We start from the raw sequence: 27183 nt of genomic DNA on the forward strand, positions 1-27183 counted from the left end.
GTGCCCACCAATCGTACTTGCGAGGGACTGAGAACAGGGTCTTCCCTGATTATCTTAACCTCTGAGGTGGTTTTTTTTTTGTCATGTCAGGAGCAACCGCTCCTGTTGTGAGAGAATTGGCCGCCTGCAAGGACGTTGCCCAGGGGACGCCCGGATGATTTTTGATGTTTTATCATCCTTGTGGGAGGCTTCTCTCATGTCCCCGCATGAGGAGCTGGAGCTAATAGAGGGAGCTCATCCGCCTCTCCCCGGATTCGAACCTGTGACCTGTCGGTCTTCAGTCCTGCCGGCACAGTGCTTTAACCCACTGCGCCACCGGGGGCTCCTTCTGAGGTGGGTCATAGTGGAAGATATGTTCAGACAGGTAAGCTGGGCCAGAACCTTCCTTATGCCCCACCTCATGTATTAATTGCATGGACCTGGTGGGCTTAGTTTTCCAAAAATTAAAATGAAATATATTTAATTTTTATTCCAAAGGGCTGGTTTACTAGTGGGGTTTCTGTGAAGAGAGAAGAAGATGTCTCCAAGAATATGCACAACCCCAAATTTTGTCTTGATTATCACAACTGAACTTGCATTCGTTTCATAAAAGTAAATTCATACTTGTTTTGTCCAAATTCTCCACTAATTGACCAATAGTTATGCACCATCCAAAACTATGCAAATACATGTCTACATTGGACAATCCCATTGTAAAAAAAATGAATAAAAGAAAGAAAAAAATCTGCACTGTTGAAGCAACTCTGTCTGTAATGTGTTTGCACATGCACATTGAATTTAAAAAACAGTATTATGCAAGCAGACGAAAGCAGTACAAGTCTGCTTTCACAATGATACTTTCACAATCTTTCCTCGGCAACCACTGCCCCCAACCATTCAGAAGAGAGGAGAAAAGGTCTTGTAATGTGATGCAGAAAATGAGGCAAGAATTCTGCTGGGATTATGAGGAATGCAATGAATATAAACCTACCAATTTTAATACCCCTGCATCTCTCTCTGTCAACACTGGTATATGCGCACCTTAGTAACTAGATGAAATAATGAATTTTAAGAACTGCTCTATTAAATACTTTTGCAATTCCTATTAACCTTTTTATTATCAGTTACCAAATTCTTGCAAGCCCTCCATAATTGAAACCACAGGCATTGTGGAGAGGCCACTATGTGACCTTGCAGATAAATGCAGCGACAATGTGAGGCTTGCAAGGGCATGTTGGGATGAACTCAAATAAAAAGTGCTTATGTGTGAAGGAGACAATATTACCCCAGCCTTGTGATGAGAAATCTTTCTCTAAACTCATTTACAACTCTGTCAGTCTAACCCTTTGGGATATTGTCTGTGGAATACAGACGCCATTAATCCTAAAGTTGCATTTGTTCAGTCAGAAGAGTTCTGCTATCATTCTAAATTGTCAACAGAACTGAGACACACTTGAATGTCTGCTTTCCAAACTACTGCAGGCTGTAAATACTTTTCCTACAAAGGTTGCAATGATCTATGGGAAAAAAACCCTCTTTAAAATCATTTCTGAAAGAATAGACAAATCACCTCTGGTGGAAAAGAAAGGTGAACATTTTTGATGATAATGATGATTGATGATGATAACGGAGGATGTATTTGCTACTATTCAGGAGCTACAACTTTCCTTCATGAGAGAATCTTTGGAAGATCATCATATCTTGGCAATGATTATTGTGAGTATGTCACACAGCTATCAACCACATAATGAAAACATTCTCCTATATTGGAACCACTCTTTGTATCAGGGAAGTGCTTTCCTATAGGGTTTAGAGCATTGCTTTTTACCCAGAGCCAGGCAGGTTCTGACTTAAAACACATATCTTTAAATTATGCTGCTTTCCCCAACTCAGTGATATTCTCTTGCTTTCAAGCAAGGTTCCAGTTATGGTTGGTTTAAAGAGAGACAGGCAGATAGACAGAACACAAAAACAGACTTGAATATTTTGGTTGTCCCAGTTCATATGTCTATATGCACAATTATACAAGTAATTAATTAAATTAAAAGTATAAAATCTCTCTCATAGGGAAGACTGTACCTGTTCAGTCTGCTATCTGGGAACTATCCGAGGATGCTTGCCATAGATGCAGGTTAAAAGTCAGGAGAGAATGCTTCTAGAACATGGCCATATAACACGAAAAACCTACAACAACCCAGTGATTCTAGCCATGAAAGCCTTCGACAATATATCTGGTGATGGATTGCAAGACACTTGCACCTTGCCTCTCTATCTTTAAATTAAGACTGAAGAATGTGTTGTCGAAGGCTTTCAAGGCTGGAATCACTGGGTTACAATTTTCCGGACTGTATGGCCAGACATATAAACCCCACTTGCCTAGTTTCCAACAGATCCCTCAACCTCTGAGAATGCCTGCCACAGATGTGGGTGAAAAGTCAAGAGAGACTGCTTCTGGAACATGGCCATATAGCCCGGAGAACTCACAGCAACCCTAAGATTGAAGAGTGTTTCAAACAGGGGTCCAAATAGAGTACTGCCCTCCATGAATCAGGACTCATGTACCTACTTGGAGTTGTACTTTTACATGGGGTTTTGCCTACTTTTCCAAATAATGCTGGTACCTCAGCACCCTACACATTCCAGAGTTCCATAGCATTTTATAGTAAAGTGGTGTGAAACTGCATTAAGTCTACAATGTAGATGCACACATATATATTTCCCCCTCTCACACTTTTCATTTCTGGTGGTTCATTTTGCATTTCCATTCTGTTTGATTTCAGTGAAATATGCCATTTCACATCTTGGGAGATTTAGAGAGAAAGCTTAGTTATTTTCAGCTGCACAGGTGCCAGTTTATTTCCAAAGACAATTCCTTCCAAAAAGCCAATTATTCTGAGCACTGTACATAGATTTCCGTCCTAGCTTCTAATTTGCATGCAGCTGTAGCAAGACATACTTGTGTACCTTGAGGTTTAAGGGTGTTCTTTCTCTGATCACTGCCAGGGACTCCTTAAAGCTGGGGCTCATCCACACTATGCAATTATAGAGCTTTTTTCAATTTTAGCTTCCATGGTTCTATCATACGGAATCCTGGGCTTTGCAGTTTAGGGAGACTTCTTCACAATTATCAGATCCAAGGCAACTCAAGTGGGATGATAGTGGTTTAACTGTGTAGTGTGTATGAGCCCCTGCTCCTTTGAGATATGTATTAATTAGATTTGGGGTTTTTTCAGAGAACTAAGGTTCATCAGTATAACACAGAGGTTTAAACAGTAATCATTATGAGCTCTGAAAACAGCTTTTTGTTTAGAATTCTACAAAAAGCAAAATAACCATATTGAAATAAATCAAACAAATGACTCTTTCAACAAGGAGGCATCCCAGGGTTTTGGTTTATTACTGAATATATGAAGCTACCTCAGAAACTGAACAGTGAATCAGTCTAGTTGTCATAATCTTGGTCTTTTGGATGTTTAACTGCAACCCAGCTTTTGCACTTTCTTCTTTCAACTTGGTCAGAAGGCTCCTCAGCTCCTCCACACTTTCAGCCGTCAAAGTAGTATCATCTGCATATCTAAGGTTGTTAATGTTTTGTCCAGCAATTTTAACTCCAACCTTGGATTCATCAAGCCCCACACATTGTATGCTGTGTTCTGCATACAAGTTGAATAGGTAGGGTGAGAATATACAGCCCTGCCGTACTCATTTCCCAATCTTGAACCAGTCTGTTGTTCCATGGTCTGTTCTTATGTTACTACTTGGTCATTATACAGATTCCTCAGGAGACAGGCATGGTGACTTGGTATCCCCATACCACCAAGAACTTGCCACAATCTATTATGATCCACACAGTCAAAGGCTTTAGAATAGTCAATAAAAAAGAGATAGACATTTTTATGCTAGTTCCAGCAGGAAAGAGCATAAGGATGGGCTTTATGAAAAGGGATGTGAAATGCTTTAATAAAGGTGTATCTGTATCTGACCAGCAAACATCAGTATATGGTGTCACAAGGAGGTATGGACTGTGCTCAAACCTGACAAATACAGTTTATGGATATATAAATGTCTGATGTGTCATGAAATTAAGAGCATAATAAACAAATGGTGGTTTTACATAAGGCAAATAAATGAAAAATCTGTTCTTCCTAATTAGTGAATGTCTTCAATGTGCTGCTATTTTTTTGGTTAAAATTTCACTTCATTCACTGAAATAGCTTTGAAAACAGTTTTTATTCTGTGGAAACTTATAATTACCACTAATGTAATACATGGAGGTGCTATGACAACTTGAGGCATTTTCAGCTTCTAATATATACATGGAGAACTCAGTAATGCCAACTTAATATTATAGCAGAGAAGAAGTAATAGGCTTGTTCCTTTGAAACACGGATAAAATCTGGAGGTTGTGACCTGCATAGCACACAATCATCTGAGATTAGAAGAGGGCAAAAAATAATGAGTCACTTTTAGGATTTGTGTTCAATTACATCCAGGATATTGGATATCCACTTTCATAAATCTAACAAGAGCTGAGTAAATTTCTATTCAGTTACTCATACAAGGCAACAAGACAGAGCTAGTAAAAACATTTTGTTCCCAGATGTGAAAGACAAGGGGCCATTCTCACCCGTGATTAAAGCAAGTTGGGAATAGGCATGGGCAAACTTCAGCCCTCCAGGTGTTTTGAACTCCAACTCCCACAATTCCTAACAACCTATAGATTGTTATGGAGGAGTTGGAGTACAAAACACCTGGAGGGCCAAAGTTTGCCCATGCCTGGTCTAGAAACACTAGCAATGTGAAAATGCCTTCCAATTAACCAGAGACACCAAGTCAACTTAGGAAGCTCCAGGAAGAAATGGTCTTATGGAGGGGAACAGCTATGGAGTCCACGAGGAATAGCCAGGAGGTTGTCTTTGCTGGCTTTTAGAATCGACTGTCTTTGGCACTTCTCTTACCTTTCCAAATGGTACAGCTGGTTCTATATTAATGAAGTATTTGACTCCATGACTTAGAATTTGAGAACCTTAATTTTCAAACTGTGGCTCTCAGAATTCCCCAGACAACATGGAAATTTTTGACATTTAACTAATAGCACTGTCAATCACCTTTTAGACCTTAGTTATCTGCTGGATAGTGTACTCCCACTGGGGCTGATCCTGCAGGGTATAAATTTGAATATCAATAAAGGAATGCAATTCAAACTTAGCAGGCTTCCTTCTAAGCAACACACCTAAGATTGGGTTGTTAAAAAAATACTCCAAGTCAAAACAACTGGTGGGACATGTGGAGTTAATATGGAGTATTCTCATGTCCTCAGTACAGTGATGAGCTGCTCACTGACCAATAACAGTATTTCACTGTTCTTTCATTTCCCACCACCTCCAAGATATCCAAAACCTTGTTCTGGAAGGTTTTCCAATCCTGCAGAGCAGATTAAGGGGATAAATGTTTGGAAACAAGTCCTTGTGTTCTTATCATGAGGTTCTTGTAAATCACTGGATTGTAGTATAAAAGTACCAGAAACCCACTGCTTGGACAACCATGAAACACCATCATTTTATTGTTATTTTACTTCTGAGATTAGCTGAATACTCTGCTCCAAACCTGATTCACCAGCAATAAAATTTCTCCCTTTATTATGTGTGTCCTTTTGATCCAAACTGATAATGCAGTAATCAGCAAGAGCCAGCATGCGTCTGTCAAACAAATCTTATATCTTTTTTCAATCAAGCCACTAGTTTATTACATGCTGTGGATGTCATTTATCTGAATTTCAGCAAAGCTTTGATAAGAGCCTCCCATAGAATTTTGATTAACAAACTGGTTGAATGTGGAATAGATAGGAACGCTGTTAGATGGCTCCCTAATTGGTAGGAAAATGGTGCTGAAAACATCATCATCATTGGTTTTGCTTCAAAACGGAAGAAGGTTACAAGTGGAATGCATCAGGGCTGTATCCTAGGGTCCTTGCTCTTCAATATTTTTTATCAATAGTTTAGATGACAGGGTAGGAATGCTTACCAAGCCTGCAGATGGAAGAGGTGACTAAAAATATTGGAGGATTGGAAGAATTCAAAAGGACGTACACAAACTAGAAAACTGGATTGAAATTAATACAGCAAAATCCACAAAAAGATCAATATCTTTGTTGGCCAACTGAAATGCAAAATCACTTGGGTCATTGTTTGGCAAAGTAACTAAACACTCCAAATCTAGAAAGAAGTTGTTTCAAGATCATTCTCAAGGACAAAAGAAATACAGGTCATGTAGAATGACCTGTTTTTCTTGATCCCATAATTATGTATGATAGTAAGTATGGCTTATTATCATACTATCTTCTAGTTATTTCCTCTTCCATGAGAGATCCAGATTTAAAGTATTTGGTCAGTTGGATAAAGAAGGAAACAAAATCTCTAGAACAGCTCTCTAGATATTCCCTGCCCTATTATATATTATTTTTGTTCATACCACTTAGAATCAGCCTTATAAAAATATTTCATGTAGATGTTTATGCTTGAGGTCCAAACTTTGTCATATGGTCTTGGCCTATAAAGCCCTAAACGGTTCTGGCCCAACTTACCTGTCCGAACGTATCTCCCCTTACGAACCATCAAGGACCTTGAGATCGTCCGGGGAGGCACTGCTCTCGGTCCCGCCTTCGTCTCAGGTACGTTTGGTGGGGACGAGAGACAGGGCCTTCTCAGCGGTGGCCCCCCGGCTATGGAACGCCCTCCCTAGAGAGATTAGATCTGCTCCCTCCCTCCTCATGTTTCGGAAGCAAGTCAAAACATGGCTGTTTGAGCAAGCATTCTCAAATACAGAGAAACGGATATGGATAAATGATATAGGAATGGACAATTGACGATGGAACTGGACAATGCTTGACAATAAGGAGATGCTAATGATGTTGTTTTTATTGTTGTTGTGGTTTATGTAATTTAAATGTTTTAAAATGTTCTATGATACTGTGTATGCTGTTTTGTTGGAAACCACCTTGAGTCGCCGATAGGCTGAGAAAGGCGGTATACAAATACAGTAAATAAATAAATGAATATGTAGAATATAGCCATTGAAACCGTTCTAGTTCCAGTATGACTGCCTACATGTAAATCCAATACAAGTTTTACATCCCTTACTATAATCATGTTCTGACCTTATCATACTTACTCCTGGAAGTGTCCTACAATGCTTCTACTCCAGCCAGAAGATGGATGGGCATACTGTCCATCATGTGACACAGAGGAACTTCCTGTGGAGACCCCTACTCCAATTGGAAGCATGGAGGATGATTCCGATGTTGTGTTGGCTCCATTCGAGCCAGCACAATTTAGCATTGCTGTGAGGGAATGGCACGCGGGACAACAGATTCGCCCCAGCTGCTCCTCATTTCTACAGATAATATGATGTAGCCGGTTTATTTAAAATTGATTAGTAATACCAACATAACATCAAGGAAGTCAATCCGCACTGGGCTTGTCTCCCACACTAACAGGTTATACCAGTAATGTTGACTCAGTGCAAGAGAATTTTTTTGCATTTTTTTTTAGAATGACCATAGCATATTGGGAAAATCTAGTTCTTTAAATATCCCTTTCCAATGTCAGCAATTATTCCCAGCCTTAGAACTAGGAAAATGACTTGTGAGTCTTGTGAGTGCTGGTGCTTCTCTCTTTTCTAAGGTCTTGTGAGTGCTGGTGCTTCTCTCTTTTCAAAGAGAAGCAACTGCCTACAATTTACCTCTACATTTTTGGTTTCTATTTTCCACTGGCTTTAAATGTATAAATTGTGGTGGTTTTATTGCTAGTAGCTCAGCCATTTTGTGCTTTATGTTAAATGCTCTGATTTCCAGCCTCTGGGTAAATCTATCCCGATTTTCTACTATTCTACATATTCATATGCAGCAGTCCTTGAAAAAATGTAATGTATATTTGAAGTTTCATTATTTGCAATTCTTTCCCATTTCATGTGTCATGCAATTTTATGAGCAAAACAATATTTGGGATTTTTTATTAAACCATTCAAATTGCAATAAAATCATCAGGTTAGCTTAAGCACTAAAATCACTTATGCAGAAAAATAAATCTCAAAATATTAATAGGATATATTGACCAATGGTCATTTCCATGAACGGAGCAAGATGTTTCCAGAAATGAGGTCTGAGAAACTCTATAATATTTCCTATTCACAGAAAACCTTGTACAAGCATTGACTACAAAAGTGGAGTTTATTATTAGTCAGCAAAAGGTACAGATATAATACAGATCACAAAACTTTACCTGTAGGATTAGGCAGAGATGATAAAATACAGAACCAATTTGAGATTAAAGAACTGATAACAGTATAAGAAAGATTACTGCAGTTAAGTAACAGGATGAGATTGAAAAAGCAAAGAACTGGATATTGTGGGAATAGCTCAAAGAAATGTCCAAATCATTGTTATTTTAATAGAAAGGATTATAAATTCTTAAGATGGCTCTTCCAATCTGCTTCAAACATGTTGTTCATTGATAATATGGTATATTATTTACTTACTTTCTAAAATTTAGGTGTCTTGTTCTTTTATTATATTGGCACTATTCAAGGTTTTTGTAGGTGTTTGCATGTGCCTTCAAGTCACTTGGCAACCCCATCTATTTCATAGGGTTTTATTAGAGAAATAATACTTGGAGATGGTTTTGCCAATTTCCTTCTTGGAAATATAGCTTAGCTTATACACTTGGTATTTGTTAGCCATTTCCTAGCCAAGTACAAGCCAAAGCTGCTCCTGCTTGGCTTCCAAGGTCAGATAGGATTCAATGCCTTTATGGGAATTACAGCAAAATGAAAATGTACAATAGCATAAAAATCGAGACAGGCAGACAAAAGAAAGCAGAAATTGCATTTAAGTGTGCTAGAGCTCAAATGAGTGTGTATTTTACAAGCTAACTACATACACGAAGAAATGAAAACTCAAAGCTTTAGCAAATCTGGACCAGTTTTAGTCCATCCAACCGGCAACCCATTTCTCTGTTGGGAGATAGGTACAGATTAAGCTCATATATTGTTTGATAGTCATCACATCATCAGTGCCTCAAACCTTCCAGCCCTGAAGTGTATGGCTATACACTTTGCTAGCTTCCCTTTCCCATAAGTTCCTTCCAACAAGTCAAATGATTTGATACTAAATCAGGGTGGTGTAGTGGCTTAAGTGCTGGACTTTGACTTTGGAGGCCAGAGTATCAATACCTACTGGATGACTTTGGGAATGTCATACACTCGCATCCCTAGGAAACCATGTGTCAGGCTCACTTTAGAGTAGCCTAAGTCAGAAATGACTTGAACACACACAGATATTTAGCTGTCTCCACACATCTTCCTCTCACTTTACTTCTAACATGTTAGCCCAGCTCACCCAATTTCTGAATGACCTCTCTTTGAGTTCCTGCTATTGACCCCATTGGGGTTTTGTTCTGCTGGCTAAGGTTCTACAAAATGGATCCAAACACAGTTGTTCATGACCCCAAATTGCTGTATATTTTCAGAAAATAGGCTAAAGAAAAGCAGGGCACCAAGTGTAAAGGAAAAAAGAGAAGGAATCAATCAAATGTTAGCCAGAACTAAAGTAGATCCACTGAACCAATGGGACTTGCACAAGTACTAATTTACCAAGCTCCCACTGAATTAATTAGGAGTAAACATTGTATTGAACTAACTTTGGAACAACATTAAACTGGGTGTACCTAATGTACCTAATGTCACACATTCAGATGCTTTTAGATTTTTTTTAATGGCTAATGGCCTTTTCAAGTGCCTCAGAGATCCCTTTGTTATTGCTGAATGGAGCAGAAAAATTATTTTCTAAGTTGAAAGAGAAGCTTTTATGGAGAGAAACGGAATTAAAAACAGAACTTAATATTTTGACAAAAGGGAAAGGGAAAAAACCTCCAGCTAATAATATATTTGCATTCATTTGCCTTTTCTCTTTCCCTACCCAGCTTATGTTCCAGCAATTAAGAAGGATAATTCCCTCTCCATTTTCATCCTTTTTTGTGTGCCTGTAAGGGCACCCCTATTGAAGTCATGGCAAAACTTCTATTGAATACATTGCTGTTTTTTTAATCATCTACACACTAGTACCGGCTTGATAGTTTGAACCCTATGAGTCTGTGCATTTGTCTCAGATGTGCCGAAGTAGCTGTATTTGACATATGTTACAGTTGATGCTGTATTTATTTTGAGAAACAAGAAGAAAATGCAAGTGCTAATGATGTGTTTTTTTTAAAAAAAGATTTTAATTTTCAGTTCACAGACATTTGCTTGACTTTTCTCGCTCTTCATTACTGTCTTCCTTTCAAAAACAGTGCACGACAAACAAGGACAGCTTAATGTCTAATTTCCTAAAGTCACTTTGCATAAAATAACATAACGCTCCCTCCCACTGCTCTCCAGTTGCCCTTTTAGGACAAAACCTTTACTTATCCAGTCATTATATTCTGTAAAAGGATTGCCGTGAACTTGCATTTGATCTCTATTTCCTTGTTGGTTTTATAAAGCAGTCACTTGCTTGCTGATGGTTTCCATAGTAACAAGTGTGCTTATTTCTCATTCTTCTGATCTCTCCTTTACCTAATAATACCGATACTGTGGTATAAATGCACTGAAAATCCCACTTGTGTAATTTATCCACTGCAGAAGAAAGTAAGGCATAGTTCTCCATCAAATTAGGAGATGTTTCCTCCCCAGCCATCTAGTTTATATAGAGCAAGGCAGAGAGATGAATGAATTATGGCTACTTACATCTTTGGCTCCTGCGTTTGCTCTTGTACATAGTCATTCTGAAGAAATCTTGCTCTCCAAGAGACACTTCTCTCCCACAGTGAGACAAAAGAGACGAGTGCCTCTGCTTCCGCTTTGCAGTGAGGCAGTTGCTCACTGACAGAAGGTAACCAGCAGCGTCTCTGCTCAAAGCCAGGGCTATACCATTCTCACCCAATCTTGGGGAGATATTCCTGGCTCCACTACCTCCCATGCAACTTGAGGGCACAATGAACCTTGCCTCAGCCTCTGTTCCTGTGATACACAGCACCTCACTTGGAAACCTCTATACTACAAAGGAAAAAGAAAATGAACTGTGTTGCTTTCGTGGTGTAACAACTGTATAGCTTCACAGGGTGACTCAGTGTTCATCCTTAAAGATCATGATGAGTGACAAAGGGTGCATCTACACTGTGGAAGTAATGCAATATTCTTATTCTTTTATTTATATCCCACTTTCCTCCCTTAAAAGAGATTCAAAGTGGCTCAAGTCTGACATCACTGTAACTGCCATGGATCAATGCTATCACGGGTCTTGCACTTAGGCGATCCCTCATAGTTTGAGGATGATGGTCTTCCACATGTAGTGTCTTGGCAGTGGGTCTGTAGGTGGCTGTGGAGCCCTATTCTTAATCCGCATATTCTCCTGCAGTGAGGACATCAGTTTCCAGACAGAAGACAGTCCCGATCAGGGTTGGCTTGATGCGCCTTCCTCTTGGCACGTTTCTCCCTTTCTCCTTCCATTTGTGTCTCTTCAAATTCCACAGCACTGCTGGTCACAGCTGACCTCCAGTAAGAATGCTCAAGGGTCAGCATTTCCCAGTTCTCAGTGTCTATGCCACAGTTTTCAATATTAGCTTCAAGCCCATTTTTAAATCTCTTTTCTTGTCCACCAACATTCCGTTTTCCGTTCTTCGGTTGGGAGTATAGTAACTGTTTTGAGCATTTGGACAACATGGACAGTCCAGTGGAGTTGATGGCGTAGGAGCATTGCTTTAATGCTAGTGGTCTTTGCTTCTCCCAGCATGCTGACATTTGTTTGTCTGTCTTCCCAAGAGATTTGCAGGATTCTTTGGAGGCAACGCTGATGGTATCATTCCAGGAGTTGAGTGTGATGTCTGCACACAGTCCATGTTTCGCAGGCATATATCTGGGTTGGGAAGGCAATAGCTTTATAAACAAGCACCTTGGTATCCCTACGGATGTCCCAATCCTCAAACACTATCTGCTTCATTCTGCCTCTCCAAACTACAGATTCCATGATTCCATAGCATTGAACTATTGCAGTTAAAATAGCATCAAACTGCAGTGATTCTATGGTGTAGATGTATCCAATGAAGAGATCCTTTGTTGGTAAGTAAATAAGCACATACATACTAGTAATGAAAAACTGTACTCTTAACTGCCTTGATTAATCCTCTGTTGTCCTACTTTTCAGCTACCTTTTCCTCCTCTCTCCCCCCCACATTACATCAATTGCTACAAATGGAGTAGTTTACACTTAGTTAATTCAGCAAAGAGAGAAGCAAGGAGACAACAAGTCTTACTTTTCCCAGTAAGTTCAGGCAAAAGCAAATTGCTGCAGCCTCTCCTAGCTTTTGTATTCTTTCTCACTAATAAACTTCATTAATCTGACCACATTGTGATTTTATTTGGTCACACAGTTCTGTTTTTCATGTATGAAATGTCAGGGTATAAAATTGACATGTTCATGAAAAAGCAGTAGAAATAAAACTGTTCAAAATAAAAAAGGATTGGCTAAGTACACATCTTTTTACAGATCACAACTTCACAGTTATCCTCCAAACTAAGGCTTCACTTGATCACTGCTGCATTGCTCATCATATGTAGTTGAAGATGAAAAGTATTTAACTAATTTCTTCCACTCAGCTAAATTCAAGGGAGTTTTGTTAGTGAAGAGTGAGGGCTGAATAGGTATAAATATGGGCACAATTCTTTATAATCCCCCACTGTCACTTCTGTCGATGCTGATTTTTTTTCTTATGTGACTCTCCAGAAAATTTCCTTAAGGCTCATACCATATGTCAAACCTATTTGATAGTGAACTTGCTTTTCAATTCACAGATTGCTTCTGCTATCTAACTGGCTGCCAAGAAAGGAGTCAAAAGTTTATGAAAAATATTAAAACACATTTTTGTGTCTTCAACTGTGTGTTCTGCTATCTTCAATGTTAATTTTGGAGTGTTTTCATTTTGTTCCTCCATCTCCATTTTGCTTTTCTATGTGCTGGTAAAAGAAAGGGGTCAAACAAAAAACCAGCTTCCCTTGGAATGGAGCAGAGGGTGTTCTAGCACCTTTCTCTCTACATATTCTGGTTCACACATGTATATAACTGAAAGTGATACCTTTCAGAAAAGTGTTGTGCATACACATGGCAGATTAGACAAACTTGAGAAAAGAAGGGAGTGGGTCAGATCAAGAATACTGACAAAGATTCAACTTAAAGGAAAGGAAAGCACTGATGAATCATGCCACCAGTATGCCCTAAAGACATCAGACCCTGTCTGATATGGAAACTAAGTAGGGTCTACTCTAGTTAGTACTTGGATGAGAATTTTTGTTGTTTATTCAGTCAGTGGCTTCCGACTCTTCGTGACCTCATGGGCCAGCCCACATCAGAGCTCCCTGTGGATGAGAATATCACACTATATTTCATAGGAGGAATAGCCAATATCACATCTAAATATTCCTTGCCTAAGAAAACCCTATGGGACTCATGGGTTGTCCCAGTGACAGATGACTTTATAAGGTACATACACATACATACTTGATGCAAAAAGATTAGCATTCCTGCCAACAGCATATCTTTCTTGCTGCCTTCCCATTCTTGTTTCCTTACCTTTGTGTTTTCTCAGAATAGTCACTCCATTTTAGAGGCCAGCTGTGCCTAGCATGTCTTTATGTCAAGTGTCAACCCTGTGTAAAAACATGTTGGTTGCTCAGTGACTCTGTCACTTCAAGTATTATATAAGCAGGCAAAACAAAACATGGTAATAGGGTATTGAGTGAGGAGGGGTGAAGTAAAGCATTGGCAACAGCAACAACAAAACAAGACATGTGGTACCCCCAGGGCCGGCCCTAGGTAATTTTCAATGGTAAGCAAACATTATTTTGCCCCCCCCCCAAACCCACAAAAACCAATCACTGAAAAATAAAAGGTAGAGGTGAATAAAGAGTTACCTTAAAACCAGAAGGTTACTTACATTATGTTCATATAGTTACATTACATAGAATTAACACAAATTAATGTTTTTTAAATGCAAATATTTTATTAAACTTGGCAACAATTTTAAGTTTTTGTTGTTATTTTTGATCTACAAGTATGACACAAAGGTTTCACAGAAAATACAAGATCTTTGCATTATGACAATTCCGCTGAGACAATTGAAGACAGAACAGCCCTTAATACATGCATACATATACATACACATACATACATGAACACACACACACACATATATATATTATTTCATTTGGAATTGCAAATTGCAATGCATTCCATCACACACACAAATAAATATTCTGTGTTTACGGAACGAACGGCTTCCTTTCTGCAAGGACTTCTTCTAGAATGCATGGCAATTCCAAAGAAAATAAAATATTTTGGACCACAACAAGTAAGTCCACTGAGATGACTAAAGATAGAATAACCTTATCTATATAAATAAATATATAATTTTCGTTTGTGGGATTAACATAACTCAAAACCCGCTGGACGAATTGGCACCAAATTTGGCAGCAAAACACATACTAATCCAATCTATGTCTGTCAAACAAAAAAAAAAATCTCTGGCTGCTTCTCATTACTTTATTTTGCATACCACCACACTACCCCAGGGTGCTATTATTATTATTATTATTATTATTATTATGAGTCTAAATGGCCATTTAGCAGGAGTGTTTCAATTGTGCTTTTCGCTTATGCCAGAAGGAAGTTGGATTGGATGGACCTTGGAGGTCTCCCTACTTTATGATTCTATTACTATTATTAATAATAGTATTATTATTAAGCGGAGTCTCTATGGCCATCTGTTAGGAGTGCTTGGATTGTGTTTTTCCCTTATGGCAGAAGGAGGTTGGACTGGATGGCCCTTGGAGGTCTCTTGCAACACTAGGATCCTATTACTGTGAATTCCTCCCAAACCCCTCCAGAGTTTTCTGCTGGTCATGGAGGTTCTGTGTGCCAGGTTTGGTTCAGATCTGTCATTAATGGGAGTTTTAATGGTCTGTGGAAGTCTGAGCTGAATCAGTTGAAGGTACTCCAAATCCCATCAGCTTGATTAGCATTCAATGGCCTTGCAGACAAGAGTCAATCAAGGCCAGCTAATATGTCTTAACAATGGATTCCCCCGGGCAGGAAGCAGCCAGGCTTTGAAGCTGCAAGGTTATTTGCTGCATCAGAAGCAAACCAAGGGTAAATTTGTAATGTATATAGAAAACACAAAGTTTAAAAACTTGGCATCGAGCTGCAAGGTCATTCAGTGCTAATCAAGGTGGCCAATGGCAACACTCACACTTGCCTCAAGCAGGCAAGAGTCCTTCTTCCCACTCTGGACATCATTCCACAGGGATATATATAAACCCCACTTGCCTATTTAATAATAGATTTTTCCAACAGAGTTCCCAACCTCTGAAGATGCCTGCCATTTATAACACATAACAATCTAATAAATATAAATAATTCATGTTAAAAATAATAACGTAATAAATAATAATTGTAAATAGAATAATAAATATAATAAAATATAATAATAATAGTAATAATTCCAAAGCTGAGAAGGAAATGGGGGCGAGTCAGTTTCCAACAGACCTCCCAATCTCTGAGGATGCTTGCCACTGATGTGGGTGAAACGTCAGGAGAGAATGCTGCTGGAACATTTTGAGCCTTCCAGGCGAAGCAGAGGCTTCAAAGGGCGGAGAAGAGCATGGAGTGGGGCAACAGCAGCAGGTCTTCCCCTCTTCTCCTCCAGGGTCTTCCTCCTCTCCGTTTGGAGATCCCCAAATGGAAAGGAGGAAGAAGAGCCCAGAGGAGAAGGAGATGGCCAAGCCTCGCTGCTGCTGCTGCCCCACGCTCCTCTTCTCGCGAGAAGAGGGGCGAGAAGAGAGTGGCACAGAGCAGCAGCAGCAGCAGCGAGGTCTTCCCCCCTTCTCCTCCAGGGTTTTCTTCCTCCTCCTCCTCTCCATTTGGAGGTGCTTAAACCGAGAGGAGGAGGAGGAAGAGCCCAGAGGAGAAGGAGAAGGGGGGAAGACCTCGCTGCTGCTGCTGCTCTGTGCCAGCCCCCTCTTCTCGCCCCCTTCCATGCCTCGCCTCGAAGGAGGTGAGAAGAGGAGGATGAAACAGAGCAGCAGCAGCAGCGAGGTCTTCCCCCCTTCACCTCCAGGGTCTTCCTCCTCCTCCTCCTCCTCTCCATTTGGAGGTGTCTAAACGGAGAGGAGAAGGAAGAAGCGCCCAGAGGAGAAGGAGATGGCCAAGCCTCGCTGCTGCCCCACACTCCTCTCGCCGCTCTACAAGGTGCACGGGGCATGAGGGGAGGGAAAGGCGTGCACCTTTCTCTTCTCCCTCGCACGCCTTTCCTGCCTCTGCCGCCAGGAAAGGCACATGTGGGGCGAGAGGGGAAGAGCAGAGGCGCGCGCCTTTCCCTTCCCTCTTGCTCCATGCACAGCTTTTCTGCCTCCTCCTGCCGTTGTCCCCGCCACCGCGCGTGGGACGAGGCCCAATTGGAGGAGCATTTAAGGAGGCGCATGAGCGCCCCTGGGAAAAACAAAGTGTTCCGCGGTCGCTTACTTCGCGTAATGGAAAAACCGGCCCTGGGTACCCCACATGTCTTGTTTTGTTGTTGCTGTTGCCAATGCTTTACTTCAGGAGAGGTAGTAGGTCCTTCACCATTTCTAGTAGGAGCCCCCTGGTGGCACAGTGGGTTAAAGCACTGTGCCGGCAGGACTGAAGACCGACAGGTCACAGGTTCGAATCCGGGGAGAGGCGGATGAGCTCCCTCTATTAGCTCCAGCTCCTCATGCGGGGACATGAGAGAAGCCTCCCACAAGGATGATAAAACATCAAAAATCATCCAGGCATCCCCTGGGCAACGTCCTTGCAGACGGTCAATTCTCTCACAACAGGCGCGGTTGCTCCTGACATGACAAAAACCCCCCACAAAAAAACCATTTCTAGTGCCCTGCTGCCTTAGGTGGACACTGGACACCTCACACAGGGTAAAGTGTGCCCTCTATACCAGCCCACCTAAAGCAATCTGAAGTGGGGAATTTGCATTTTCCCTCATTGTGCCAGGAACTAGCATCATACTTATGCCCATTAACAATAATTGTTTCCCTCTTTCCTAGAAACCTATCAGAGAAAACTAAGAAATACAGTGTAATCATAAGTGAGTCCTTATTTAAGGCCCCTTCTACACTGCCCTATACCCCAGGATCTGATCCCAGATTATCTGCCTTAAATTGGATAATATGAGTCTACTCTGCCAGATAATTTGGGGTAAGAAGATAATCTGGGATCAGATCCTGGGATATAGGGGCAATGTGGATGGGTCAATACCTTTAACATGTTTTTTGAGTCAGTGTATTTAACATGTTTTTAGAAGAGGTGTCATGCTATCATTCTCCCCATCTCTCTGTCTGTATTTAATATCTTTTGCTTTATCTTTGATGACTAAAACATAATCATGAGTTCAATTTACATGTCTGATTGCTTAGACAAGTATCTAAGGAAATCACATTGTGGCAGGTTGAACACACTAATCATGAAGAATACTGTATTAATTCCTTTTAATGCTTAGTTTGATTCTAAGTATGAAGAAAGCCTACAGAATTCATATAAGAAATGATATCAAAAACAATTAATAGGACAGGTATGTCACTCTGAACTCTACACAGAACACTGTTATGATTATGTAGGAATAATGGCCAAGTATGATTGTCTTCTTGAGGTAAGAGTCTTGGCAGTGGGTCCACAAATAACTATGAAGGCCTGTTCTGGATCCACATGGTCCTTCCCATTGAGGACATAGATTTCCAAGTGGAGGCAGTCACAACAAGGATTTGCTTGATGAACCTTATTCGTTTCTGCCTTTTGCCCTCTATTCCCATGTCTTTAAAATCTATAGAATTGTTGGTAACAGCCAGGGGCGGCTCAACCCATTACGCAAAGTAAGCATTTGCAGTATAGTTGATTTTGTCCAGGGGCACTCTTAAGGCGCTATTGGGGGAAAGTAGACCTTGACATATGTGAGTTGTAGTTACTGGGATGTATAGTTCACCTAAAATCAAAGAGCATTCTGAACTCCACCAATGATGGAATTGAACCAAATATGGCACACAGAACTCCCATGACAAACAGAAAATATATATCAGTGATTGTTGGGGGGGGGGGTGCCAAAATACTGTTTGCTTACTGTTGAAAATTACCTAGGGCCACCTCTGGTAACAGCTGAACTCCAGTCAGAAGACTCAAGAGCCAGAGCTTTCCAGTTCTTGATACTTATGCCATTTTTGGGTTAGTTTTAAGCCCATTTTTAAATCTCTTTGGTCCACTGACATTCCATTTTTCATTCTTAAGTTGAGAATAAAGTAATTGCTTTGGGAGACAATTATTGGGCATTTGGACAACATGGCCAATCCAGTGGAGTTGATGGTGGAGACTCCAAAATTAATTTATCTTTTTTGACCGCAAGATGGTGATCCCTCTGGACGCTGCAGTCCAGTCAGGGGTAAATGAGGCAGACATTGATTAGGACACCTTTTCCAGCCTCCTTCCCATATAGAGTGAGCAGAGTAGATCCTCAATAGGGCTGCTCAGTTGTTGATACAGTTGGCCTCTTATCTGTTTCAGCCTTCGTCCACCTTCACAGCCATTGTAGCATGTGCCATGTTATCATCTGCTTGCTCCATAGTTGAGGACTTCTTCAGCTCGTTCTTTGTCTGGTTCCTCTCGTGTGACATTGCTGCTAACACTGCCACTGCATTTGGTCATAGGTTTACTGGTGCACAGAAGACCACCCTCCACAACGAAGTGGCAATCCAGTGTGGGGACATGACAGAAGTCTCCTACAAGGATGGTAAAACATCAAACATCCAGGCAACATCCTTATAGACAGCCAATTCTCTCACACCAGAAGCGACCTGCAGTTTCTCAAATCACCCCAGAAACAAACAAAGTGAGGGGGATGCATCAATACAACGCAATTAATCAAGTCTTTTCTCAAATTCAGACTATCTGGAAAAAAATAACACACATAAAGAGGAAAAATACATAGGAGAAGGAAGGAAGCTAGTTACCTGAGATGCTGCAAAATGTAGTTCCATGGCCTCTGAGCTGATATATAACTCCCTTCCTACATATGATTTTGGGATTGTGAAATCCCAAGACACCTAACCCTATGTCATGAGAGTTATCAGGTGCACTGACATCTGATGAAAGTAATTTGATAAAACTAAGAATGCATCCCACACAATTAATTTTGCGTGCTCCCCTCACTTAGTTCAGAAAAGTTCATAAGTTCGGTGTATGATCAAATAGTTGGTAACAATGTTTTCAAAGCATTTCTGAACTGCAATCTATACTCAGTGAAATAGCACAGGTATCTGTTTAACTTCATGAATATAGAGATTAGAATCCAATCTGAAAAAAGGCTTACTGTGCTCAGTTCCCAAAAAACTGTCATCTAGTGTGATATCATCTAAGGCTAAGCTGGATATGAGCTGTTCCAAGTCTGAATTATCTTCACAGTGATCTAAAACAATAATAACTATATTCCTGGAGCTTCTGCGAAACCCTGACCAAGTAGCTTGAAAATCTGTATGTCCTTATAATCTTTATCAGTAAAATTAACCTGTTTGAATTCTATATCAAATTGTCTGTCTTTTCAATTGAAGAAATACTGTCAAAGTGTATTAATAAACAATCAAGATTTAAATTCAGGTTGTCAAAGGGTACATATAAGAAAATGGAAACATTAAGTCAATTCTGAAAGGTGAAACAGTTCTAGTTAAAAGGAAACTCTGCTCCAGATAATGGAACTTCAATATTTCTCCATTAACTGCGAGTTTCAATTTATCTTCCATTTTAACTATTACGATTTGAAAGTAAGTAAATAAAGAAATATAAATAAATAAAGCACTTAATATGCTTAAGATAGAATTTTGATTAGAGACTTTTCCAGGTGTTGTGCTGGCAACAAAGGGATTAGCTTTTATCTTGAAGCAGACAAATTGGTTTTCTCCTTTATATTATAGTTCTCAATGATAACAGCAAAATTTAATTAATTGGCAACCGCTAGATATTATGAATGCAATCCACCAAAAAGCAGCTGCTATGCATTTCTCATTAAGATTACCAGCATTATTATTATTGTAGTATATAATAAGACTACGCATATATGGTTAATTGCATTGTTCTTCACTGTTAGCCTCACATTCAGTGAGGACCGGCCCGGGGGGGGGGGAGGGGGGAAATCAAAGTTCTCCTGATCGCCACCAAAATACTTTATGGTTTTTCTGTGCTGGGAGGGAGGGGAGATCGCTGAATGGCACGTTGTATTCCTTATTATCTCTTGAATGGTTGATTTCTCTTTATAGTTGGGATAAGTCCATTGTTTCTAGACCTCCTTTTAAACCAGGCAAACAGGAATAAGCTGCTCCCTCGGGCTGCAGGTTGCCATCCTGTATATTTATATGAGGAACAATGCAGCACTCAACTTATTGGAATTTACTTCTGAGTAGACACATATGCATGGTTAAACATAAAAGCCTAAACCAATGGAAGTTACATGGATGTTAAATTACCAAATTTCTTTTGATTCAACTGTTCTGCTTTAGTTGAAACTAACAACTGGAGGCTGACCAAACTCTTTTTAAAAAATGGATGCTTTCCTTAAAAAAATATCAGAATTTGTTCTTAGGTACTCAAAGTTCAAGATACCATAAAATACATTGTATTGACTATGGCACTTGTTCTTCTCTGATAAATTTCTTTTCAAATTACCAAATGTTGAGAGATAAGATAAAAATTTTGCCCATTCTGTTTGGTAAGCTTGTTTCAGCTAATTAATACTGATATAGTTCTCTGTAATATTTTTTGTTCCGAATGTGTCTGGTATGCTCTGCTCTGGATCTTCTGTCTGTGCTACTTGCTCATGTCACACTGTCCAGAGAGGCAATTTCCTCCATTTCCTCCAGTTAGTCCAGCCACACCTTTTATGACTGCTATGTATAGTACACTCAATATTCTATAAACTGGGAGTGTTGCAATGGGTTCCTGTTCCTTCTTTTGGACAAGGGGTGTTATTCCAAGGTGATTGTGTACACTCCAAGGGGAATATCACCCACACTTGTTGGTCCTTCTTCTGAACAAGCTATGGACTTCCCAGATTTATTTGAAGACTTCAAGGGAAAGTCATTCACTTTGTTAAAAACGGAAATGTTCTCCACTCTGTTTAGGAGACATAGAGGACAATTTTGCCAGTTCCCCTTAGGAAAGGTCTTTTACGACTTCCAGATTACTTGGGGGAAAAAGATCTCTTATGACATATACATATTAGTATTGGAAAACAAAAATGACCCAAAACTGGGGAAGGCAGAAAATATATCGTATTTGGTACATTGCAAGCATTGAGGTTGTCCAAGCTCTGAGACAGGCTTACTGATAGCCACATATCAAGTTCATAAATGAGTTGAGATGTGAACCACAGACTATTTGGATCACATCTTAAATCATTATAGTACAACCCCTTTTCTATATTACATAGGTTAATTGGTAGAACACATATAAACATGTGGACTGTTGACCATTTCTATAGCAAGTCTGACATAGTTATATTCAAGCCATAATTTCATAACCACTATTTAATTGCATAGCCAATATTTTCTTTTTTAACATAAAAACTGACATATTTCTCAAGCTATGTATCCAGATATAGATGCACAGACATAAAAAGGAATGAGTCATCATGCTTTAAACTTGAAATCTATTATTAAATACTTATGGCAAGTTACCAGTCTTAATAGTCCTTGAATTATTAGAGCTTATTGAATCAATTTTTTCAAAAAGTTCAGTAGCACTTGCAAAATTAAAACAAGTATATAACAAGTTCTAAAAGATTTAACATTCTACAAGATGAATAGATAACTGTAGCCATGATTAAACAAACTCTTCCCAAGTAGATATTTGCCAGAGACCAAAAATGGCATGAGAGACTTGAGGCTTCAACATACTACATCTTAAATTGAGTGAATTCTGAAAATGCATTTTAATATATCTCCATAAAACAATGGTTCCAATTGTTTTGAGGGACAATGAGCCAATCCAAACATTTCCAAGCAAATAACTCAACAGTTAGTACATTTCTGGAGAATGAAATCCAACTGAATCCAGTGGAACTTTGGATAATCTGCACTGATGGCTAGAGTGGTGTTCTCTCAGGGGAAAAAAGTGATGTTTTTTCCCATTTTCACATGGGCCCTGGTTCCTTAAACCCTCACAAAAGTGGATGACATACTACAGTCATTCACTTCCTTATATCCTTGGACCTCCAGTCACCAAATGGTATCAAAATACACATAATCAACCATATGTGGTCTTTATTCAGCATATTTCAACTTAAGACATTATGCATGCATGTAATTACAGTTCTCCACCTTCCTTCCCCCACCATATTTATTTGCAATTATGCACACTGATGAGCTCTTTCGCTATGCTGCTATAAGCTGCAAATAAAATCACTTTGCATCAAGGCCACTACAAAATTGGATGTAAAAATTGGATATCAAAATGCATATGCTTTTTCCCCTCCTGACAGACTTTTGCAATTGACTTTTTTTTTTAAAAAAAGTGCTGTACTATTTTTGCTAGTGCTGTACTATTTTTATAAATATCTTAAACTTGAAGGTATGTTTTAAATTGATTCAATCTTATTGCTAAATTAATTGCATTTTAACATTAATTTTTGTATGGTTTTACCTATATTGTATATGGTTTTATTTCTTAGATTATTTTAATCCTAAATTAGGGGGAAAGGAGGGGTGAATGAATGGATTGATAGACAGACGGACAGAGAAATAGATAGATGAATAGATAGATAGATAGGTAGGTAGGTAGGTAGGTAGGTAGATAGATAGATAGATAGATAGATAGATAGATAGATAGGGGAGAATAAAATTATTTGTTTCCAGAGTTCAGAAAAATACCTTTTAGAGTTACAACTCCTTGAATTCCAAGCCAGTAACTAGTTGGGCATTTGGGGGTTGCAGTCCAATAATACTTTTTCTAAATTCCACTTGCCAGGATCTTCAAGCTGTTTCAGTTTTTCTATACTATATATTTTTGAGGTGTCTCACAAGATGTCTTGAAGGTCAGGTTAGGAATATGGTAAGAAAAGCAAAATGAGTGACAGATTTGGATTGTACAGGAGAGAAATTGCACAAATATGCTGAATGGTTAAGAGAGTGAGAGGAGGTAGATTATGTAGCATAAGAGGAAAGACACACTTTTCTTTGCTTCTAATGAGCTGGTCCCCCTGTTTGGTATTTCAGCTTGAAGTCTAGCTCTGGGGATCCTCCAGATGAAGTAAATGTTGTTGGAGATTGTTGTAGTATTAGCAATTGTAATTTTCTTTTATAAGAATCAATGCGGGAATTCACTTGAGGGATGCATGTCTTAGTAATAGACTTACAACTGTGGGAAAAAGAACTGAGCCATTCTGCAATGTCCATATTCAGCTAAGTGATGTAGAGAAGGGAGTGATACACAAGCTGCATGTATTTCAGGATAGTGGGGAGGGCTATGACCAAGAGGCTATGCCTACATGCTTAATGACTGATGTGCAACATCAAGGTCCCCAATTCCTTATCTTACAGTTCTTTACTATTTTGAACCAGACCTAGAGGGGACTGCCTTTCATCTTCTAATTAATGATTGTCTTCTGACATCCTTTCAAAGAGTGTCCTGTGGACAACAGGACTCATGGCCACCTTAATGCAAAGGACACAGGAAGAAGAAACAGAAAAGATGGGATGAGATTTTAAAGTAGATAACTGGAGGTGAAGTTTTGAGTGCTGCATGAAAAGAAAAGGCAATATGTGGGGCCCATAACTGTATTTTGCAACTTCGCTTGGTGTCTTCCCAATAGGACAAGAATACGGCAACAGCAGAGAAACATCTGCATGCTGCTTTCATCAAAAGAAATTTTCTAGAGAGAGCGTTATGTACATATGCATGCAAGAACGCTGAAACACCCTCCAACTGGCAACCAAAGCGTGAAGGCCAATCAAAATGGATCATTTTCAAGAGTCTGATTTTGACACTTAGAATTAATGACCAATTCTGCATTTGGCATCTAATTAGAGAATTGAGCAATTCAGTTTGACATGAGTGATGAGGAAATTCGGAGGCAATTTAAAGGTCTTGATGGGCTTCAACTACAACTAGACATGCGAAAAAGCCCTGATTTTCCTCTTGTCTGACAAGAGTTTGTTTCGTAGAAAATATTTTAAGGTTCAGTCAATCCACTCTGATGTTCTGTTCTGATACCAGATGATGTTATGCTCTTCATACTATTTAGGAAAGAACAGTCAGACAGACTTTTGAAGGCCACGGGGCTAGTGCTTTTCATAAATATCTCTTATGCAGAAAAAAACAAACAATGGACCACACAGTGGAATAATTTTCTTAAGTATGTGGAAATGTACACCAGGAAAAGGGTACAGTAAGAATGGCTGAGTTGAAAGTAGTTAAGAAAGATCATGTTATATATCACCTTACTGGGCCAAAACCCATGTTGAATACATGTACAAATGCTCTCCTTCCTGTAGAATATTAACCTATGAGAAGAGTTCGAATTTACTTTATTCCCTAAAACAAGTATTTTCCATATTCAGGGAAGAATTTTTTAAACTATGGTTGAGAGCCACATAGTCAAATACCCTAAAACCCTCAGCACACATAAAAATAGCATGTTAGTTCAGAATTCGTCTTCTAACTTAGTTTTCTGCAAGGTTATGTTTACAACTTTGACAGTCTTCAATGTTTTCTTGCTTACACATGAATTCTCTAGATTTTTGTCTACTAATAGGTACCTGAGGCATGAAATATTAAATGTGGTTTTATTTACTCAAGATCTGGGCTCTCCTGTCTTCAATTAAAAAAAGAAGGATGACCCTTGGAGCACTATTGAGATCCTAGTGCTGTGGTCCTGTTTTGAGAATATAATACTATATGGTTGAAACTGGATCAAAGGCCTACATACTCCAGCTCTCTGGGGTTCTTTTATTAATATTTTATTAAGGGATTGTGGAGAGGGGGGGGGGGTACATCTTAGATAGATATAGCATTTTAAAATTCCATAAAATAAATTGTAAGTTTAGAAGAAGGAAGAGAAAGAAGAACTATTTATATTTTCTTTTCCCTCTTTTTTTAGGGGGGGGGGGTATTTTTAATTTTTTAAAGTTTATCTTCTTTCTCTTCTAGCTTTCTGTTTGAACAGTGGTTCACTGAAGACCACAAGCAGGATATCAATGCAACCATATCTTTTATTCAGACCTTACAACATTATTTTAAAGTAAATAACTATAGTTATAATTCTGAACTCTCAGCAGTTGCCATTTTAAACATGAAGCCAATCGTATGCAGTTTTATTGTTATTGTAATTACAGTAGTTATAGATTTTGTGATTTTTCAGAAATAGCTTGCCTCTGTCTCTGATGTATCCTTCCCAGCAAGTGATACTGAGCCTGATTTGATCCAGATTTTTCCAACCAAATCTGTCTTATTATGAACACTGACTTTGATCTGAGATTTGAGATCTGGATTGCCAGGTCTCTTCAATAACTTGCATTTAGAAACTAAAAATGGTTATAATTTAAAAACACACACACACATCCAAATAACATAGGGAGATAAAGTAGATACTAATAATGGGTTTAAGTGTCTCAAACCTCAGACAATTTGCTCTAGGAGAGTTTATGCTATACACTTGTGTTAATGAGCTCTCTCATTACCTCGGCAGCACAGGTGAGGGGCATAGTCTCTCAACTAGGTAAAAAGAAGTTCATAATTTTATGGTCTTAAGTTACATTTATTAGAGGACAGCATCTTGGAGGGCCAGCAGAGATTAGGGATACAATTGACCAATGAGAATTATTGGAGAGAAGTGTGGAAGCTTCAAGATGATTCTGAGGCTGGATTTACATTGCCCTATGTGCCAGGATCTGATCCTAGATTATCTGCAGATAAGAGGTTACAGAACACTAGAGACTGGAGGAGAGTGTTTCAGTGTCTTTGAATAGAGATTGGGGATTCATGGAGAGAAAGGGGAGGCACTGCCTACCCCTCCTAGCTTCCCATGGACAGGAAACATAAAGACCAAGAACACCATCTAATAGGAAGAATAACAATGATCAACTAATAGTGTTAAGGTTTATGTTCCTTCTAACCTTGATTGAATATGCCTTAGGCTGTTTTGTAACTTTGCAGCTACTCCTAAGTGACAGTTGAAGGAAGGTGCCTTGGTGTACAAGATAATGTTTTGTTAATATGAGACTGCTTGCTTAGAATAAAAGTTTTCCTTAAAGGTTCTCAATTTTTCTATAAATGTGTAGTTGCTTTTGGTTTGCTCTAGAGCAGTGGTTCTTAACCTTCCTAATTTCGTGACCCCTTAATACAGTTCTTCATGATGTGGTGATCCCAAACCATAAAATTATTTTTGTTGTTACATCATAACTGTAATTTTGCTACTGTTATGAATCGTAATGTAAATATCTGATATGCAGGGTGTATTTTCATTCACTGGACCAAATTTGGCACAAATACATGATATGCCCAAATTTGAATACTGGTGGAGTTGGGAGGATTGATTTTGTCATTTGGGAGTTGTAGTTGCTGGGATTTATAGTTAACCTACTATCAAAGAGCAATCTGAACTCCACCAAAGATGGAATTGAACCAAACCTGGCACACAGAACTTCCACGACCAACAGAAAATACTGGAAGGATTTAGTGGGCATTGACCTTGAGTTTTGGAGTTGTAGTTCACTTACCTCCAGAGAGCACTGTGGACTCAAACAATTATGGATCTGGACCAAACTTGGCATGAATGCTCAATATGCCCAAACATGAACACTGGTAGAGTTTGGGGGAAATAGACACAGAACCCCCATGACCAACAGAAAATACTGTGTTTTCTGAGCGTCTTTGGTGACCTCTCTGATACCCTCCTTGTGACCCCCCAGGGGGCCTGACCCCCAGGTTAAGAAACACTGCTCTAGAACATGTCACTAAGGGCTCACCTACCCCTACCAAAAAAATCTGGGACCAGTTCAGAACAGAAATCTTCAAAAGAACAGTTAAAAACAAGACATGGAAACTTAAAAGAGGGGGAC

General features: G+C 39.3%; 1 protein-coding gene across 7 annotated transcripts in view; it reads right to left on the reverse strand.

The window, feature by feature from the left end:
- Positions 1-27183, reverse strand: part of RALYL (RALY RNA binding protein like) — a 310011-nt gene that overhangs the window by 70817 nt on the left and 212011 nt on the right. Inside the window, exon 1 of one of the 7 annotated variants that reach the window (XM_067467380.1) lies at positions 10759-10927. The exons of the other annotated variants lie outside the window; for them this stretch is intronic. Within the exon in view, the coding sequence (XP_067323481.1) occupies positions 10759-10795 (37 nt within the window). The 5' untranslated portion in view covers positions 10796-10927. Of the gene's footprint in view, positions 1-10758; positions 10928-27183 lie in introns of those variants that run through there. 7 annotated transcript variants of the gene reach the window in all.

The sequence above is a fragment of the Anolis sagrei genome, chromosome 4 (assembly GCF_037176765.1).
Source record: "Anolis sagrei isolate rAnoSag1 chromosome 4, rAnoSag1.mat, whole genome shotgun sequence".
In the NCBI taxonomy this organism is placed as follows: Eukaryota; Metazoa; Chordata; class Lepidosauria; order Squamata; family Dactyloidae; genus Anolis; species Anolis sagrei.